The following is a 21,450-nucleotide window of genomic DNA, read 5'->3' as shown; positions in this document are numbered from 1 at the left end:
TGAAATTCTATTTTTATTAAAATAAAATAGTTTAAACAAATTATTAAATGACATTTTTAAGACAAAATAAGAATTACAATTAAATCACTAAATTAGAATTTAATCAAATTTAAATTACAATTAAAATTAAATCATTAGAATTATAATAAAACCATTACTCCATACAAATTCATTTGTACAACATAAACAAAGTCATAAAATATAATTAAATTGTTTACATTTATACTGTAATTATTTAAAATTTAGCAAAATGTAAGTTCTATTTTAATTCAAATAAATAAAATTAATTTAAACAAATTATAAAATGTTATTTATCAGACAAATAAAATACTTGTAAATTTATTAATTCATTCTCGTAAAAAAATATATCGTCAAAAAAGTTCATACGTTTATGAGAATAAGGTCATAAATTTACGATAAGTGGTTTAAAAAGTGTTATGAGAAAAAAAGTCATAAAAGTATAAGAAAAAGTAACAGTGCAGTGTGCATTGCAGTGTAATGAATGGGGTATCATAATAATCAACATCGCATGATACATGCATGGATGAAACAACACATCCTATTTTGATTATCAATGAATGGACCAGACATGTATTAACCAATACATGTATTGTTCAAAACTCAAGGTCATAGGAAGGTCAGATGTGTACTTTGTTGTCAAATACAGTAGTTATGACCAGAAGAGTAAGCACCCAAAGTACTAGCGAGGACCCTCAGGAATCGTCAAGAGGGCTTTACATGTAAACAAACTGTCAATCACCAACTTGTGTTTGTAACCTGTTGTTGCTCGCCCGGCAACAGTGTCTTAGTTCTAGTACAGTGGTACCTCGGTTAACATACACATCGGTTAGCATGTTCTTAAGGTTAACAACCCAAATTTTAGCTAAAATGTTACCTTGGCTTGCGACCTGCTTTGTTAGCATCCAAGATGAAATCTCATGATATTTGCATGTGATCACGCAATGCATTGTAGGTCGTGGGGGCCATTGATGTTCTTTATATCACTGTGGTAGAGAGATACACAACATGGGCCACACACAAGAAATAGGCGATGGGCGTGCAGAGATAAGAGGGCAAGACCTCGACCAAGACGACCGTGTGGGGGGATTCTATATTAAACACCAAGGTTCTACATTCATATTTAGTTTGATATGTTTTACATTTTTGCAAATTGTAGTTTCGGCAGAATAATATGTTTATTTTGCTCGTTGATGGTTTTGGAGGGTTTTTTCCATGTAGGTCAAACATAGGTGACGTTAAATGTTCAGCTGTCTACTCATTTGTCATTTTTGTATCATTCTCTGCACATAAAAGTAAAATTATTGTCCAAAATGCATTTTTGGGTGTCTGGAACGAATCCATTGGATTTACATGATTTTCTCTGAGGAAAATTTGCTTTGATTAGTCCTTTTCAGAACAGATAAAGGACGTAAACCAAGGCACCGCTGTATTTCTTCCATGAATTTATTCCCCATTTCCATTTAGTAACGCGTTTCTGCTGCTTAGATTTGTTTTTTTTGTCCAATGAAAGGTCAGCTTCTCCGTCGATGCCATCTGCCCAGGGCCTTCAGAAAGAGGAGTGCTGGCTTAAGCACCGTCAGCCATAGAGAAATGCAATGATTCGCCTCACAAAACCAGCTAGCAGACATACATCATCAGCATTTTTGCACTCTGTGATTAGTTCATGTCTGAAGGCCTGTCCCCAAACACTCAAGTTACTCGTGCGCTTGAGCGCACCCTCTGGGGTCCTAAGACTTTTTGGAGATTTGACTTTTTTTAGCTAATTTTTGTGATGTTATTGCATATTGTATTGATAATAAAGCGCTCCAGAGTTAGCGATGATGTGTTGAAAGTCAAAGGGTTAGCGGGGGTACCGGCATTGTCATCCTGTGAGGCGATGGTGGTACCAAATACCACCACACACCCATCCATTTTAGGATTTTTTTTTAAATCAATTTTCTCAGTACCAGACACAATGAGGTCCTAGAATCTCATTTGATTTTAATTTTAAATAAATCAAGATTTAGCAGCAAACAAAAAGTATAAAAATATGATGCTTGCATCACGACGACACTTTGGCCCAAGATATCCATCAAAAATGAAAATAAACTAAAATACTTCAACTAAAATAGGTGGGAGGTGTCATGAATGATTGACTCATAGTTCATCCTGTTCCTCTTCCTGATTGGCTCCTTCTTCTTCTCCTTCCTGCTTGATGGCCATCGCTCCTTTCCTGGGAGGCAACACAGAGAAGAAGGCTTCCTTCCAGTCGCCCTTCTCCAAAAACGCCAGCATGATCTCGAAAACTGACAAAAATAACAAAACAAACAAGGCATATTGTTTGGGTCTGTCTGGAATAAAAAGGGACTAAACCTGGAACATGGCAAGTGAAAACAAGCCTATACGGATGCCTTTTTGTACTCTTAGCTGTTAATTAGACGCCAACAGTTATTAACTCATTCAATACCAAAGGCATATTTATACAGAGGCGAAGAGAGCTGATGCCGCAGCAGGACGATAAAAGAGGTGATTTTCCAACATAAAAACGGCCACAAGGTGGCATTGACGAGAGATAAGGCAGAGATCACATGGATGAAAAAATCAGGAAGGAGGAAGTGAGAGAACATGAAGGAGTGTGCAGAGGGTTACATGAGCTAGAAAAAATGTAAACGTGCACACCGACCGTTACCATCACCATTTGCATCAGGTTACAATGGAATGGATGTTTTGTTTGTGTTTTTTATGTTGGTATAGTTAGGCTGCATGGCGGACGAGTGGTTAGCACGCAGGCCTCACAGCTAGGAGACCCGAGTTCAATTCCACCCTCGGCCATCTCTGTGTGGAGTTTGCATGTCTCCGGGTACTCCGGCTTCCTCCCACATTCCAAAAACATGTTAGGTTAATTGGCAACTCCAAATTGTCCATAGTGTCACATGTGAGTGTGAATGGTTGTTTGTCTATATGTGCCCTGTGATTGGCTGGCCACCAGTCCAGGGTGTACTCCGCCTATCGTCCGAAGACAGCTGGAATAGGCTCCAGCCCCACCTCCGCGACCCTCGTGAGGATAAGCAGTAGAAAATGAATGGATGTTGGTATGGTTATGTTAAGTTATGCTTGAAATGTTATCTTTGGTTTTATCCCTTTTTAGTGGGGAACTGATATTTTCCTGAAACTTACCCATGTTCTACTGCTGATTACTAAAGACAAGAAACAAACTTTTTTCCCTGTGTAGTCCTCGTCATTGAAAGGCAAGTGGGGAGTTGGATCATCTCCGCTTTTAGCCTCTACGGTACGGTGTCGGGATCAGGAGTTCAGCTTGAATAAAATATGTAAAACATCATTCCTTATTATTTTGCACAGAGCAGAGTTGGCTAGTTTTTCCCAGCTGTCTTCCTGCCAGTGAAGACAGTGCCACAGCGCCATCTGCTGTCCCACTTCTTCAGGACCACATCCCAGGTGTGGGAGAGCCGAAAGGCCCCATGGTCCTGTGGGCATGTTTTCATCATTGAGTTCCCCCTTTGATCCAGCGGTGGTGTTTTGTTGTCATGTATCCCAGTCATCTTTGCTCCATTCCAATACATGATGTGCTTTTCTCTGAGAAATGGTGGACGCGATTTGGTGGTCCTAAAGAAGTGGGACAGCAGATGGCGCTGTGGACAAGCTCTGTATAATTGTATGTAATTGTAAACTTACAGAAGTGTTTTTGGCTTTCTGGGATGGATTCATTGAATGATTTCTTATGGGCAAAGTCGATGGGGTTAGCATGAATGGCTGGAGGCAAGGTTCTACTGTCATTTGCCAAGCATGTTGATGAATAGCGTTGGCGTAGCGCTGCTTGTGTTGTGTTGACCTATCTCACGGAATTGATCAACAAAGTCTTGTGCAATTCTGCTATTTCTATATCTATCATCTGCCGGTCTTACCGTGGTTTACCGCCAAGACTTTCCGACTGTTCATCTGGACGAAGCTGCTCAAAGGAAGCTGGGCGTGGTCGATACCTAGCGCCTTTGCCCTCTCGAAGGTGATGCCCTGAAAACCAAAGAAAAAAGTGTGAATTGTCATATTTGCCACAATACAACTGTACCTTAACCACAGACCTTATGGTGGTTGTGGTCCACCAGTCCGCCGATGACGTAGGCCTTCTTGGGGTCTAGCTGGGCTAGCATGTTGGGAGAGTCTGAGGTCAGGTAGACCAGTTCTTCCTTGGCGAGGACATGGCTGTAGTGTTCAGATTTAACGGTAATATCCTGCGTGGGGAAGCCTTGTGAGGACATAACAGGAGGAGAAGGAAAGAAACATGGTGGTTCACCTTCCAGTTGATCCAGCCTTTGTCCTTTTCATCCATGCTCTGTTTGAGCTGTCCTCCCAGGCTGGTCAGATAAAACTGGGGCAAAAGGTAAAAACACACCAGCATTAGCCTGTGGCTCGCTCTACAGTCTAGCTCAGGGGTGCTCATTAAGTCGATCGCGATCTACCGGTCGATCGCGGAGGTGGTACTGGTCGATCGCGGCGTGACATTAAAAAAATATCATCCTAGCATCAATGCCGTCACTTAATTGATATACAGGGCAGCCATTCAGATGACAAACGAATGTTGCCCTTCGGGTGACCAATCAAATCAAACAACGTCTCTAAGTGCGGCAGAACTTACGATGTCAGCCTATCATCCATCCCCGTTACTTGATTGACATACAGGACAACCAGTCAGATGACAACTGAATTTTGACCTTTAGGTCACCGCTCATGCGTAAACAACGATGCAAAGTGCTAAGCTAGTCGGCGAATTGCGTCAGATTTATGGTTTATGGTCACTAAAATGAGTGAAGTAGCTGGACCAAGTAAAAAGGCAAAAACATATTACTTCCATACGGAATGGGAGGTGGACTTTTTTTTCACAATGTCTTTTTCGAAGTGCGTTTGCCTGGCTAACCTGGCTATCAGCAGCTATTGTCCGGACTATGCATCCCTGGCTGATTCAATTCAGTGCAAGTCATCAAAGTAAACTCAGGTAATTACAAAAAATGTTAATAGTTAATTATGTGTGTTTTGCAATATTGGCTCATTTGGTTATGTAAGGTACATCAACATACATTGTACGTACAAATAATCCTCAATACATTCGAAAATAAATAGATGTTTTGCATTTTTGTAGTGGGTAGATCATTTTGACTCGGTCATTTTAAAAGTAGCTCGCATGCTGAAAAAGTGTGAGCACCCCTGGTCTAGCTGCCCGTAGTCTCCTCGCTGATGGAAGTGATAGACCACTGGAACCTTGGTTAGCGTCACCAAAGTCACAAAAACATTTAAAACTGAAGTGTTTTTTCCCCTTGTTTCTCTTCATGGAACATTTTACAGTATTAGCGTATCATTTTTCGTCATAGTACAACTTCATTTGTGGAAATGTTTTTTGTGATATTACCGATTCTCATGAAATTATGATTTTTTTTCCTTGTAATAGTACAATATTGAGTATTTTTTTACTCAGATTATTGTAATTTAATTGTATTCATTTTTGTAAAGTTGGGAAAGGAATAATGTGTTTTTCTTCATGAAGTATACTACTAACATACTACTTTATTCTTGAGATTCTTTTTGCATATAGTACAGGGGTCGGCAACCTTTACTATGAAAAGAGTCATCTTACCCCCTTGCCCACCAAAGAAAAAACATACGTTTAAAACATATTTTATATATATATATATATATATGCAAATATTGAAGCATTGCAAAGGGAGCCACAATAAACAGGCTGAAGAGCCACATGCGGTTCTGGAGCCGCTGGTTGCTGACCCCTGATATAGTATTACGAATATTGCTGTAAATTTGATTGTATTACCGTTTTTATATCTTTACATTACTTTTCATATTTGATGTTATCTATTTATTCACCACATTATTATTATTATTATTATTATTATTATACGGGAGCCAGGCAACTACATTTCATCTTTTACCCCTCATATTACAACTTCATTTATGGAAATAGTCTTAGTTTTCTTTTGTGACATTACCACTTCTCTAAATTATTATTTTTTTCTTGTGATATTGCAACTTAATTTGTGGAAAATGAAGTTTTTGTTCTTGTAATGTTACAATGTTGTTCTAATCCTGTATAGGTCTGATTATATACTATGATGCATCCATTCATTTGTCCAATAAAGGTGCAAAATAGGAAGAATGGAACAGAGTTGGTCCACACCAACCTGGACTGGGCGTGAGGCTCGCCGGTTCTCTGCGTAGCACCTCTGGATCTGCTTGTGAAGCTTGTGGACATCCTGAGGAGGAAACATTGGATGAGCATGTGATAGTGGGGTATAACACAATACATCATAAACAAGGTCAATAAGATTGCCGATACCCGGTGTATGCCTCCACTACGGCTGATTCTTATCCATTTAGGAGGATGCTAATGACGCAGCACCCATAGGGTTTGTTTGACAAGACAGGCATACCTTCCATATGTTATACTCTCTATATGGCGACATTAGCAGAGTAACGCCGCTCAGCTAAAGCAGAGTAAACAAACTTACAGCAACAACTGCAATCAAGCGTTTATGATAACTTGCAATGAGTCTCTTCCAGCGCTGTGGAGGAATTGTTGTCATTCAGCCATATTGGAGGCTTTTCCAGCATGAAGCCTTTTGAAGGTCATGCCACAGCATCTCAATAGGATTCAGCTCAGGACTTGGACTAGGCTGCTCCAAAGTCTTCATTTGGTTTTTCGTCAGCCATTCAGAGGTGGACTTGCTGGTGTGTTTTGGATCATTGTCCTGCTGCACAACTCAAGTTGCTTTCAGCTTGAGGTCACCAACAGATGGCTGGACATTCTCCTTCAGCAGAATTCATGCTTCCATTTATCACAGAAAGTCTTCCAGGTCCTGAAGCAGCAAACCAGCCCCAGACCATCACACTACCACCACCATATTTTCTCTTGCTATCAAGTTCTTTTAATGACTTTTACGCCAGATGTAATGGGAAATTCAACTTTTCTCTGGTCAGACCACAGAGTATTTTCCCAAAGGTCTTGGAGATCATCAAGATGTTTTCTGGCAAAATGGAGGCCAGCCTTAATGTTCTTTTTGTTCAGCAGTGGTTTTGGTCTTGGAACTCTGCCATGCAGGCCGTTTTGGCCCAGTGTCTTTCTTATGCTGGAGTCATGAACACTGACCTTAACTGAGGCAAGTGAGGCCTGCACTTCTTGGGACGTTGACGTGGGGTCTTTTGTGACCTCTTGGATGAGTTGTGTCTGCGCTCTTGGGGTCATTTTGGTTGGCCGGCCACTCCTGGGAAGGTTCACCACTGTAATGGTTTTGGCCATTTGTGGATAACGGCTCTCTCTGTGGTTGGCTGGAGTCCCAAAGCTTTAGAAATGGCTTTATAACCATGGAGGGCAGGGGCGGCAATCGCTTTTCCACACAGGGCCATTTAAAAAATGTATAATAAATGCATTTTGTGTGTTGTCATTGACCAATATTGACTCCTTATTGCTTGATTAGCATATCTTCCTCACTCGTAGCTTCAACAACAGCGTGTATACGTACGTCCAGCTCAGCCGCATGGTAGTGTAGTACACAGCCACCTTTCATCAACACAAACGTAGTCGCACTCTGCACTAGGTAATCAGCCACATACCTTAATTAGCATGAGGTCGTCAAAACTGCAGTCCACGACCAGCCTCAGTGAGCTGGGGGTGACATCTCGACGAGGTCGTTTCCTGGCCCTGTGGTCTTCATCGTTGTCATCCTGATGGTGATCATGATTGTGCTGTCTATGCAGGCGACGCTGATGCTTCCTTTCTTTACGCTTCTGTCTGCAACACGACAAAGCTCATATTGGGATAATATGGTAGCGTCGCACCTCAGTTAACGTCCGCCCCAGTTAGCATGTTTCTGGGTTAACATCCAAAATATGTTGCTGAACTTTGGCCTTAGCCCGCTTGGTTAGCATGCAACTGGGTCGCGTAACAAACTGCTAAACTGTTATATATGTTTGTTTACGCAGCCATCTTGAGCTCATGCTTGGCTACAGCAGCCTATAAGGCTGTCACTGCACAACCCGTACCAGTGCCTTAATAGTCAAAAAAAGGATTGTACGCAAAGTAGGCAAAAATTATGTTAATTATGTTAACATTATGTTCACTTGTCATTTGTAATTATTTTTTGCATCATTTTCTGCATGCAAACTTAGTGTCTATAAAATGTATTTTGGGTGTCTGGAACGGTTTAATTAGAATTACATTATTGTCTCTCGGAATTTGCTTTGGTTAGAGTCGGACCTTTTGGAATGGATTGATGCTAACCAAGGCACCACTGTGTATAACATATATTACAAAATAGCGTGCATCACCTTGTTATGTAGTTGTTTTATTGGTGTTACATAACATTTTGTGTTACGGATAACGGATAAAAACGTACACATTCTTAAGCATTTCTTTAGTAACATTACGCCTTCAAACTACAAGACAAGACTTTACTTTTGTAAAATGACAAGTATTCTTAGAAATGATATCATTCATTCATTTTCTACCACTTATCCTCACGAGGGTCGCTGGAGCCTATCCCAGCTGTCTTTGGGCGAGAGGCGGTGTACATCCTGGACTGGTGGCCAGCCAATCACAGGACACCTTTACTTCTTCCCTGAGATCATATTTCTCCTCTCTTGTAGAGAAGTATTGGATGACATTTTTAGGTAATTGGTTATTTTTAGCCTTATGCATTATTTTAGCTGTTTTAGTATTAGTAAATAGTATTAGTATTAGTAAATATTAGTAATACTAATATTAATATTAGTATTAGCCAGTGAAGATTGCTTTTATAGTTATTACACCATATTTCCACACAATAAGTAAGATATGGTAGAACCAGAGAGCAATAAAGATTGTGGAGTGATTTCTGATTGAGAACAAATTTTGCTTTGTTCAATATTGAAATGTTTCTAGCCACCTTATGTTGTATTGTATATTGTATTTGTAATGTGAGGTTTCCAGCTCATATTTTCATCTATTGTGATCCCCAAAAATGTATTTTCCTTCACCCTTTCAATGTCTGCACCGTCTCTTTGTTCTATTTGTTACCAAACCGCATGATTTTAGTTTTACTTCAAAAACAATCTATTATTATCAAACCATGGTTTTAATATGGCCATGTCACCTCTGATCTTTCTAATGATTTCTTCTGTGCTCCCTCCAAAACAAAAAGTAGTGGTATCATCTGCAAATAATACCAGCTTTAAGTCTTTCGTGACTTTGAAGTTGTCATTGATGTACAAGTTGAACCATTTTGGTCCCAGTATTGACCCCTGGGGTACTCCGCATGTAATATTTAAACTTGCAGATGTGTGTTCTCCTATCTTAACATATTGCTTCCTGTCAGCTAAGTAGCTTTTGAAACAGTTCAGACCTAATCCTCTGACTCTGTACCTGTACCCAATAGTACTATTCAAGCTTTTTTTCTAATAAAATCATAAAAATATGATCGTTCCTGTAGAAAACCTGTACCATTTATTCGAAAAAGCACAATGTTTGATCATAAAATACCAACCTTGCCATTTTATCCTCATATTCTGACTTTCTTCTGGTAAAAGTAAATGTTTCCTTGTCATATTACAACTTTATCTAGTCAGCATACTTGTTACAGCTTCTAATGGAATGCTCTTAAGAAATGTGCCGCTAATTAAGCAAGTCTAATTAACTGCACTCCATCGGTCAGAAAGCATGAAAACGTGACAATTCAATGACAATTAACAGTGTTATCTTACTTCCTCAGCTCCCTCTCGTCTTCCCATTTCTGCTGCTTTAGAAGCTTCTTCTGCTGCCTTTTGGACAAACTTGGCTCTTTTTCTTCGTTGTTGTTGTTGTTGTCCTCTGTGTCATTATTTGATATTACTCGTTTGGTGTCGTCCTGTCTCTTCACACTGTCGTCATTTTCCATTTAGCCAATTCGCCGACAAACCTCCGCAAACGACGAACTAGTAAGGTAAACGACTTAACGTCACTAGTATATAATCTAACAACATACAATATATTTGAATATTTAACTAAATTGCTATTTAACTGTATAAATCAAGCGTAAAATACAGAACTTCTAGCTAACTTTCTGCAGGTCGACGCGCCTATTTGACGTCATTAAACGGCGACTGACGCATTCAAATGTTGCAGTGTTTTCCCTTTTTCAACGTGTTCACTTTACTCTTATTTTATCTTCTAGTTTGAAAAACTGTAAGCGTGTGTTATTTAATTGATGCATGCCTTATTTAGTTGATGATTAACAACACTGGGAACATTTACTGAACAAACATTTCACCTCCGAAAGGGACTTAACCCCAAAAGCACTATTAATGAGGAACCACGGAGCAACATCGAGTGAGGCGTTTAGCAGTATACAAATCATACAAAGAAAATTACACATAAAATAAATTTAAAAATGTATTAACATATACAATTAAATGTTGAAAATACACTGAGTTTAATAGAAAAATATAATATACCCTAACGACCTGTCGGTGTTATAATGTCGATGTCCGATGTTCATGAACGCACCTCGCTGTTAATGCTATTGATCGGTGGATTGGCTTCTACTGTAATTGAGCATCCGAAGTTGAGAAGAGTGTCAGACTCCGTGTGACAGTCAGAAGCCGACATTACTAGACATTCTGTCTTACATGTGTTTGTATATGAAGATGGCAATACATAAGTACAACAAACAGAGGCTAGATTGTAATACTCTTTATATTTTTACTACATATTATGTTTCGCCAATGTATTTTTCTTGTAATAAAAAATCAAAATAAAAATGTACTAATTTTCAATTATTATTTGTTTCATATTACAACTTTATTCTCATTTAAAAATTCTGTAATATTATTTCATTCTAGTGAAACAACACATTTTTCTTTGTAATAAAATGACCTTATTCTGATAAAACAATGATTATTTTTATTTTTATTTTTAACATGTGACTGTGACTTTAACATCGTGAAAATTGTATCTAATATATAATTAATTCATATTTGTCTTTGTTGTATAATTGTATAATACTTTAACATTACATTACAAATCTGATTATATGAATCATAAAAAATATAGCAATAATAATAATAATACTTAATATGAATATTATAATATATTTAATCATTAGAATAATTGACATTTGACATTTAAACATGCTTTTGTGTGTAATATTTTGACCTAATTCAAACAAAATGAGATGTTTTTTTTCTTACAATATTACAACTGTGTTCTTTAAAAAGCTTTTTATGTAATAAAATATATTTTTGTATAATATTTGCACTGAAACAAAATCACTTGGGCACATTAATAATAATAATAATAATAATAATAATAATAATAATAATAATAATAATAATAATAATAATAATAATAATAATAATAATAATAATAATAATTTAATAGTTTTGTCCTTGTATTACAAAATGTATTCTATGTATTAAATAAAATGTGTTTATTAAAAAAAAATTATAATATTATGACATGATTCTACTAAAATGGCTTGTAATTTCTCGTAAAATGATGACTTAACTGCTATAAAAATGATATCTTTTTCTCAAAATGTTCTATTTTAATAAGGTCATATTTTTATTCTCTGAAAATAATATTTACTATTATGACTTATTAGAAAGAGCAAATCTTTTTCTTAGTTATTAATGAGTGTCAAATGACACATTGAGCACAGGGCAGACAGGAAGGAAACAGGCAGTTGTGTAAAAGGCTTCTATTTATTAAAATAGACTATGAAAGTGCAAAACCCTTCTCTATCCATGCATGAAAACCCTCATCGTTTCCACATTCACTTCCCTTCTTTTAAAATACCAACATGCCAATGAGACCTTCTTGACAACATTCTCATTTTCTAACAGTATCCTCATGCAGCGCTTCCAAGCTCAAACACATCCATACCAAAATGCATCCAAAGTCAGCTAAATGTGCTAAAAACGTCTCAAACGAAGATAAAATGAACCCTGATTTGTTTGCAGCGACACCCCTTCATGTGAACGTGACGTTTTACAAGAATAGATATAGAAAAAAAAGCCAAATACAACGCAGGCATCTATACACTATACACATGTTGCTATACAGGTAAGACTTCACTGTGATGCCAATGGACAGCAGGCAGCAGCAATCACCTCCTTTCCAACCTGGGGGAAAAAAAACACAAGAAAAGACTGTGTGAAATCATGCTAATCATTTCATGAAAATACAGGAAGCTACGTAAAAAAACAAATAAACGACAACAATTTCGGATTTGGACTGATTTTTCAATTTCTTTTGTGTTCTGTGGTTATATAAACATGGAACCTATCAAAAGAAAGATTAGACTTCCGTCTTTCATTCATTCATTCATTTTCTACCGCTTTTTCCTCACGAGGGTCGCGGGGGGTGCTGGATTCCTCAGGAAAAAAAAGCTTGTTTCTACCTTTTTGCATTCTTTAGTCATCAGCATTAGAACATAGATAAGTTTCAGGAAAATATCAGTTCCCTACTAAAAAAAGATACATGTATACTATACCAACATAAACAACACAAAAACAGGAAAATAAGCATTTATTTACAAAGATAACACCATGGACTATTTACAATTTTCACATGTGGAATTGAACTATGCGTGTGCCCTCGTGGGAATGAGTTAACATTTCCCTACAATGACCTTCTGCACGCTACCCTCCTCCATGCTTTCTCACTTCCTCCTTCTCGTCCACGTGATCTGTTAGGAAGCGGAATGGCTAGAAGGAACGGTAATGGTAATCCACTTAGCATTTAGCAAAGCAGGCTACATTATACGTGTATGCAATTAGTAACAATTTGTTCATGCATGCGCGTGTGTCTAAAAAAAGGCTTCTGACCCGGCCTGCCACCGCCCTGCTAGGCGGCGTCCTGACAAGCAGCAGCAGCTGAAGCGGTGGTCCGTGTCAACAAACACTTTGGCATTACGTGACCTTTCACTCCCAGGCTGCACACACCACATGTTAACACCCGCCCTGCTTTCATGCACATTGGAACACCACGCTGTGTCATATGTTGATGTACAGTGAACATGTACAGTCAGTGTATCGTACTTGCATGCCGCATCAGCTGGTCATTGCAATCTAGGCAAAGATCTACTTGTACTGTCTGCATTTTATGTACCTATGCGGGGTGGCCAAAGTGCAACAAATGTGCCATTTGTGACCCATGGCTGGTTTTTATTAGCTCAGCGCACATTTGAAGAAGAAAATTCATCAAGAAAACGCAAAAAAACATGCATTCATTTTCTACCGCTTTTTCCTTACGAGGGTCGCGGGGGGTGCTGGAGTCTATCCCAGCTGTCTTTGGGCGAGAGGCGGGGTACACCCTGGACTGGTCGCCAGCCAATCACATATATAGATCACATATAGACAACCATTCACACTCACATTCATACCTATGGACAATTTAGAGTGGACAATTAACCTAGCATGTTTTTGGAATGTGGGAGGAGAGAAAACCCACGCATGCACGAGGAGAACATGCAAACTCCATACAGAGATGGTGGAATTGAACCCTGGTCTCCTAGCTGTGAGGTCTGCGCGCTAACCACTAGATCGCTGTGCCGCCCGCAGAACAACATTCATTCATTCATTCATTCATTTTCTACCGCTTATCCTCACAAGGGTCGCATGGGGTGCTGGAGCCTATCCCAGCTGTATTCGGGCAAGAGGCAGAGTACACCCTGGACTGGTGGCCAGCCAATCACAGGGCACATAAAGACAAACAACCATTCCTCGGACGAGCCAGCCAATCACAGGGCACATATAGACAAACAACCATTCACACTCACATTCATACCTATGGACAATTTGGAGTCGCCAATTAACCTAGCATGTTTTTGGAATGTGGGAGGAAACCGGAGTACCCGGAGAAAACCCATGCATGCACGGGGAGAACATGCAAACTCCACACAGAGATGGCCGAGGGTGGAATTTAACTCAGGTCTCCTAGCTGTGAGGTCTGTGCGTTAACCACTCGTCCACCGTGCAGCCTCAAAACAACATTTTACAGGAATATCTTTACAGGAGATATTCTCCATATAACACGAGAAAAAATTTAACAAGAAAAAAATATTTTACAAAAATATGAGGAAATATGACACCATTTTGGTCGCATAAAGCTGAATTTTTAAAAAAAAAAAAATCTAATTTGGAATATTATGAGAAACAAATAAAACAACCAGTAAAGTTATCACTTTTGAAAGCTTACATTGCAGAACAAGTTGTAATATTAGAAGAATAAAGTCAAACTATGATGGGAATAATGTCTTCTTTAAGAGAAAAAATGACATGAAGAAAGTTGAAATATTTGGGGAAAAAACAACAGCAGAAATGGGAAAAAAACAGCAGCAATTTTACAAAAATATAGTCAAAATATTAAGAGAAACATTTCATCAAAATGTTGCATTAAAGTCATCATTTTACAAGAATAACTTTTCCGTAATTTGTTTTTACAATTTCATAATATTAATATTAATAATATTCTTCTTTTGCATGTTTGCCACACGTCAATGTTTCAGATCATCAAACAAATGTATATATTAGTCAATTACAACAACTCAACACAAGATGCAGATTTTAAATTAAACTTATTAATATTAAAGGACAAAAAAAATCCAAAGTGACATGAAAAAGTGTGAAAAAGTGATTTCTCCCCCCATTAAAACATAATTTAGCTCTGAGTTCTATCAGTGTGGAAAAGGATATAAAGCCATTTCTAAAGCTTTGGGACTGCAGCCAACCACAGTGAGAGCCGTTATCCACAAATGGCCAAAACATGGAACAGTGGTGAACCTTCCCAGCAGTGGCCGACCAACCAAAATGACCCCAAGAGCACAGTCACGACTCATACGAGAGGTCACAAAAGACCCCACAACAACGTCCCCAGAAGTGCAGGCCTCACTTGCCTCAGTTAAGGTCAGTGTTCATGACTCAGCCATAAGAAAGACACAAAAACGGCCTGCATGGCAGAGTTCCAAGACCAAAACCACTGCTGAACAAAAAGAACATTAAGGCTGGTCTCCATTTGGCCAGAAAACATCTTGATGATCCCCAAGACCTTTGGGAAAATACTCTGTGGTTTGACCAGACAAAAGTTGAATTTCCCATTACATCAGGCATAAAAGTAATTCAAAGAACATGACAGCAAGAATAAAATATGGTGGTGGTAGTATGATGGTCTGGGCTGTTTTGCTGCTTCAGGACCTGCAAGACTTGCTGTGATAAATGGAAGCATGAATTCTGCTGAAGGAGAATGTCCGGCCATCTGTTGGTGACCTCAAGCTATAAGCAACTTGTGTTGTGCAGCAAGACAATGATCCAAAACACACCAGCAAGTCCACCTCTGAATGGATGAAGAAAAACCAAATGAAGACTTTGGAGCGGCCTAGTCCAAGTCCTGAGCTGAATCCTATTGAGATGCTGTGGCATGAACTTCAAAAGGCTTCATGCTGGAAAAGCCTCCAATGTGGCTGAATGACAACAATTCCTCCACAGTGCTGGAAGAGACTCATGGCAAGTTATTACAAACGCTTGATTGCAGTTGTTGCTGCTCAGGGTGGCCCTACCACTTATTAGCTTTCGGGGGATATCACTTTTTCACATAGGGACATGGAGTTTTGTATTTTTTCCTCCCTTCATAATAAAAAGTTTCATTTCAAAAGTACACTTTGTGCTGTCATGGACTAATATTTACATTTCTTTGATGATCTGAAACATTGAAGTGTGACAAACATGCAAAAAAGTAAGAAATCAGGAAGAAGGCAAACACTTTTTCCCACCACTGTAGATACATAACAGTAAATTTATAAATTAGTCAACTTTATTGTTTAATTTGTAGGACTTCCATTTTACAATTTTTTTTTACAAATTTTCTTTTTGTAAATGATTTCCTCAACTCAATTTTCCAAAAAGTAGGAATTTCATTCTGTTATATATTTTTATATACTATATTTTTAATGTGTTTTTTCTTTAATAAACAACATTTTTTGCATTTTTTAAAAATCCCATTAAATTTTGACTTTTTCTTGTTTGAAGACATTTGAAGACATTTTTTTAAATATTTTGACATTTTATATTTTGACATTTGACTTGTCAAATTTAGCTATTTTGTATTTCTGCTACTGTTTTTTTCCACAGCTATTTCAAAGTTCTTCTTGTCAATTTTTCTCGCTTTATTACAACTTCAATTTGACTTCATTCCTGTAAAATGACTGCTGTCAAAAAGTCACCATTTGACAATAATAATATTGTAGTATTCATTTTAGTAGAAGAAAGTTGAAATATTAAAGACAAAGAGACATATTTTTAAAGTTGTAATATTATAAGAAACATCAAAACAAAGAATATACAAATAAATAATACAAATAATATATATATAATATATATATAGTATATATATAATATATATATATTTTTTAATTAGGTTGCTGAAAAAGTTATAATGTTAGGAAAATAATGTCAAAATATTATGGGAATAAAGTATATAAGAAGAAAAAAATGCAAAAATGAAATAACTTGAAGAAGATTTACAAGAAGAAAAGTGAAATAATTGGAAAGTTAAACAAAAGAGCAGAAACAAACCAAAAAGAAAAAAACAGTTGTCGAGACTATTATTATGAGGGGACGGCACGGTGGGCGAATGGTTAGCATGTAGGCCACACAGTCAGGCGATGGGAAGTCCTGGGTTCGATTCGGTTTTCTCCGGGTACTCCGGTTTCCTCCCACATTCCAAAAACATGCTAGGTTAATTGGCGACTCCAAATTGTCCATAGGTATGAATGTGAGTGTGAATGGTTGTTTGTCTATATGTGCCCTGTGATTGGCTGGCCACCAGTCCAGGGTGTACCCCGCCTCTTGCCCAAAGACAGCTGGAATTGGCTCCAGCATGCCTTCACCCTAGTGAGGATTAGTGGCATAAAAAATTGATGGATGGATCTTATTATGAGGAAAATTAATGTCATTTAAGTACCAAAGAGTTGAAATATTAAAGGTAAATGTTTTTTTAGGTTCAGAGAAAAGTCCAAGCATGATGTGGCCCTCACTGGAAAGAGTTTGGACCCCCTGATCTTGGGTCTCGGATTCATCTTTTCATCCATCCATCCATTTTCTATGCCACTTGTCGTCGCTAGGGTGGAGGTATTCTGGAGCCTATCCCAGCTGTCTTCGGGCGAGAGATGGGGTGCACCCTGGACTGGTGACCAGCCAATCACTGGGCAGACAACAACCATTCCCACCCACATTCATAATCAATGAAGCTAGCTTTTTTAGCTAGCTAGCGTTTTTGGAACGGAGAGGAAACCGGAGTACCCGGAGAAAACCCATGCATGCACAGGGAGAACATGCATATTCCACACAGAGAATCGAACCCAGGTCTTCTTGATCTTCTGGTTGTGTGGCCAACATGCTTAAACGCCTTGCCTTTTCACGTCAAAGCCAAATGTCAGTCTACAGCAAAAATAAAGCAATTGACTCACTGCTCCAATACTTGTGGAGGACATCCTGCTATTTACTAGCTACCTACTATGATACTCTACTACCAACTGGCATAGCTACTGAGGCACTTACCCATCTACTTAGCTGCCTCTCTTGTTCCAAAGTTGACAGGCGTCTACAGTACTCGCCTCCCCACCTACCTTAGTAACCTACCCCATTTCCTTGTTACCTACGTCCATACCTAGCAACTATCCAACAACCCAACAATCTACTGACCTCGATACCTTTCCACTTATTTTGTTTACCTACCCAAAAATGAAACAAAGTTCTTGCTTACTTACTTACTTAACAGCCAAACTACCTTATTACCCATTCACTATCTTACTTACCTACTTTCTAGCAACTTCCCTACCAACTTATCTCCCTCCCACATTACCTACCTCGCTAGCTATTTTTCATAGCCTACTAAGCTAGCAACTAGCAAGCTTCCAAATGACCAAGCTTCTGAGCTATCGACCAACCTACCTATTTAGGTGTCTATATACGTAGTTACAGTACCTACCTACTTCATGATATACTACTTAGTTGCTTTTAGAACCTACCTACCTACCTTGCGACCTAGATACCTTTCATCGATTGAGATATGTAACTAAGTACCAACTATCTAGTCACCCAAGTGCTTACTTTTGCAGCTCTCCTACTTACTTGCCTCATCTGCAGTACTTCAGGTACCTTCCACCGACCTACACACGTAAGTCAATCTACCTATGGAGGTACCTGCCAAAGTCAACTTATCACACTTGTAAGAGTTCAGAACAAGTACAGACATGAAATGAGTGCTATCCACCTGATGTTCACCTGTGCTCCACCACAAAGCTCATGGTGGTCCCATCAAAAGAGGGTGGAGCAATAATCCTCGGCCCCTGCTGCGACGTGATGCTAATGAGCGGATGCTGCAGTGTTCTGTTGACGCCAACCAAATGCGGAGTCCCTGAAGGTGCTTGGGGTGCCTTTGCGGTGCTCATGTAGAAGGGAGTCTCCATGTACATGCCCTCGGACTGCTGGGGCTGGGGAATCACTTTCTCTGCTTCGGCTTGCACCAACATCTGTGGCATCTGCACTAGTGTCCGGGTCGGAATCAAGGGGGGTGATGTCATGAAACCGGGGTAGATCATGTAGGTGGGACCGTACGCCGCCCCAGAACCAATGGCCACGGGGGAGATGGGCATGGGAGTAATTGGAGGTTGGGGTAAGGGTACGTCCACATATTGGCCTGTTTCAGGGTCGAAGAGACGCCTTGTTGGGGGTTGGACAGGGGTGTCAACTAAGTAGTAGGTCCCACTGGTAGGATCCAGGAGCATTTTTCTCTGGGTGGGCGGAAATGGGTCTAGGGTGGGTGCCGGGGACAAACAGTACACCTGATTTGCTAACACTGAGGGACAAACGGCCGCAGACGGAACATCAGGTGAGGGTGGCCTCATCGTCGGCATCCTCGAGGGCGGCTCTGATCCGGTTGAGGCCTGACGGGACTTGAGTGGAATGGTTAGGTAGTTATCAGAGGCGGCTAACTTTGGGGTGAAAACTTTAGAAGTGGGGACAGCGGTAGCAGGTGGTGCCTTGAGGCTTGAAGAACTGCCCTCAGGGGTTGGCGGCTTGAGTTGGGCATCAGGGTCCGAATCCCGTCTCATTTCCTCCTTGTTCGCTATCAACGAAAGAACATGGCTCTCCGTTAGCGGCTGCGGCAGGGACGGCACATCCTTACGTTTCCACTCGTTCTTGTCGAAAATGTAAAGTTGCTCCATGGTCTTCACCGCCGCTTGGAGCTTCTCCAGTGCCCCCTGGTTGGACTTTGTCAGTTCTGGCTTCTTCTTCTCTATTCGAGAAGTCATCTCCTCCTGGGTGTTGTTTACAGTCGTTTTTTTGGCGCCACCCTCCGGGGTGGATTTGTTATCATTGGTGTTGACCGACTGGCATTTGATCACCATTGGAGACCCTGGAGACCCAGTCACAGGGTTGGCGGTGGCTAAAGCGGATTTTTCATCCACCGAGACAAAATGATAGGAGCTTTTCACCAACTTGCGTACATCTCGCACTTGGTGTATCGGTGTTTGCAGCTTTGCTTTGTTATCTCGGATGTCGCGGACCATAAAATGCGGAACTTTATCTGAGGTGGACTCACCCTTTGACGTAAAAACTGGGCCTCGTCCCTGGAGATTGATTTTAATCTCCGGAGATTTTTCCCTTGCTACACTTTGGATGTTTGGCACAAACAAATGAGACATTTTTGTCATTTTGCTCTCTGAGTGCTGATCTGGAGCAGGAGGGGGCGGCGTGGTCGTGGGTGGTGTCCCTTCTGGGAGTTTACGATTTGCTTGTAACTCAATCTCGTCATTCCTCCAGCATCGGAAGGCGCTATTTTGGCTGCGGAGCAAAGCTGCACCCTTGGATGCTTCCTCTGCAGCAGCAGCGGTGCCGTCTGACTTTGGGGCTCCTTGATGTTGGGGCTCCCTCACCTCCCCTCTTTCCATCCGCCGCTCCCGCTCGAACTGTATCTTCTTGGAAAGCACATTTTGAATCAAACTGGACGCAAAGACCGCTTTCTTGTGGGTTCCCTCCATGGTTTGTGACTTTGTAGTGGCCCTTGGCCCCTCTTTGCCACTGCCGCCCTGCGAGCCAGTAACCTCATCTGCAGAAGATGATCCCACCGCCTCTCCTCCTGGTGCAAAGTTAGACATCCCGGAGTTGACGTTGCAGCGGAAATTCAGCGTCTCTCTCAGCCGGATCACCCCGCCTTGACCCAAATTCCCCATGATTTTCCGGACCCCATCGGGCGGCTGGCCCACGATCCACCTATTGGACTCCTCGCTTGAGGTGCTGAAGCTGATAGCATCCAGGTATGGGTACGCTAGGCTCTTGAACGCTTTCGCCGTCAGGCTCCGTACCTCCTTATCGGCGTCGTCCAGCTCGCTAGAAGCGCAACTGGAATACTCGCCGCTTTCCTTCCCTGTCGGAATGATACCCTTCACCCTATCATGCGCCCCCACCGCCGGGGGATCTCCGGCGCCTTTGGCAGGGTGATTTTCTCGGTCATTTATAGCGCCTCTGGAAGTGCTTTTGATTGACAGGTGGACCTGGGCAGAGCCTTGAGGATCACTTTCACAGCTGCTGACCGCCTCCTTCCTCATAACGGCGCCCTGGAAATGGACAAAAGAGAACACCTGGTGGCCGGCCTCAGCGTCCGCGTCCAGCCAGGATGCCTCAGAAGCGCCGTCGGACAACTCGGACAGCAGGATCTCATGCGTGGTGATGTAATGATCCTCATCCTCCTCCTCGTCATCCAGGTCAAACTCCACGTCAGGGAACCATGTTTCCTTGCCCTCCATCTCCAGCTCATCCAATCCGTCTGATATTTGCAGGAGATCGGGCACCTCTCGCAGTACAGGCGCCTCCGTCTTCATAATGAGTGTACGTATAGGTGGTAAGTATACAACAGGGTGGTCTGCAGAGGAGTGAGACCCCCGCTGATGACATTTCATGGACAGTCCACAGAAGGATTAAAAAAAACATCAAGAAGCCATGCAGGGTGGCAGCGATATCATGATTATTATTAATAACTACAGTCTGTCTGTCTGCACATGATACTGAACATGTCCACCAATGAGAGTGAGCCTCTCTGGCTAGCCAGCTAGGCTAGTTTTTTCTTTCTTTTGCTGTTTTTGAAGGTGTTAAATCATTTTTTATTCTATTTTTGTTAAATCGTGTTTTTTAATGATTATTTCTTGTATTTGTAGAAGGAATATTGACACATTGTTTGTAAATATCGTTCCTAAACAGCCATTTTTAATCAACAATTTACATGATTTTTTTGTCGTTTGTAATGATATGTTCATTTGTGTCATGTTTAGGGTTATAAAAAATTCTTGAATTATATTAGTTTGAAAATTATTTGTAGCATTTATTGTATTTTTTTATAGTGTTGTTGGAGGCGGTAAATAC

General features: G+C 40.3%; 2 protein-coding genes across 2 annotated transcripts; both read right to left on the bottom strand.

Moving 5' to 3' along the window:
* Window positions 1–525: 525 nt before the first annotated feature.
* Window positions 526–10,119, bottom strand: trmt10a (tRNA methyltransferase 10A). The gene is made up of 7 exons (XM_058068183.2): window positions 9,757–10,119; window positions 7,633–7,810; window positions 6,204–6,275; window positions 4,310–4,384; window positions 4,098–4,247; window positions 3,924–4,029; window positions 526–2,306 (listed from the first exon to the last, which is right to left on the bottom strand). The coding sequence occupies exons 1-7, from the start codon at window positions 9,927–9,929 to the stop codon at window positions 2,158–2,160; spliced, it is 903 nt and encodes a 300-aa protein (XP_057924166.2). The 5' UTR covers window positions 9,930–10,119; the 3' UTR covers window positions 526–2,157.
* A 1,614-nt stretch (window positions 10,120–11,733) lies between these two features.
* Window positions 11,734–20,912, bottom strand: LOC131124946 (uncharacterized protein C4orf54 homolog). The gene is made up of 2 exons (XM_058065957.2): window positions 18,302–20,912; window positions 11,734–12,153 (listed from the first exon to the last, which is right to left on the bottom strand). The coding sequence occupies exon 1, from the start codon at window positions 20,910–20,912 to the stop codon at window positions 18,309–18,311; it is 2,604 nt and encodes an 867-aa protein (XP_057921940.2). The 3' UTR covers window positions 11,734–12,153; window positions 18,302–18,308.
* Window positions 20,913–21,450: the final 538 nt, after the last annotated feature.

This window comes from Doryrhamphus excisus, linkage group LG2 (assembly GCF_037039965.1).
Source record: "Doryrhamphus excisus strain RoL-2023G ecotype Guam linkage group LG2, RoL_Dexc_Guam_v1.1, whole genome shotgun sequence".
Lineage (NCBI taxonomy): Eukaryota > Metazoa > Chordata > Actinopteri > Syngnathiformes > Syngnathidae > Doryrhamphus > Doryrhamphus excisus.
The sequence above is the reverse complement of the archived record's forward strand: the minus strand, read 5'-3'. Positions and strand labels throughout refer to the sequence as shown.

Bases quoted from the DNA above. Each gene is read 5' to 3' on its own strand.
- trmt10a (XM_058068183.2), bottom strand. From the start codon at position 9,929: ATGGAAAATGACGACAGTGTGAAGAGACAGGACGACACCAAACGAGTA. The intron at 7,811-9,756 runs GTAAGATAACAC...GTCGTGTTGCAG, and splicing joins GACGAGAGGGAGCTGAGGAA to ACAGAAGCGTAAAGAAAGGA. The intron at 6,276-7,632 runs GTATGTGGCTGA...TTTCCTCCTCAG, and splicing joins ACGACCTCATGCTAATTAAG to GATGTCCACAAGCTTCACAA.
- LOC131124946 (XM_058065957.2), bottom strand. From the start codon at position 20,912: ATGAAGACGGAGGCGCCTGTACTGCGAGAGGTGCCCGATCTCCTGCAA.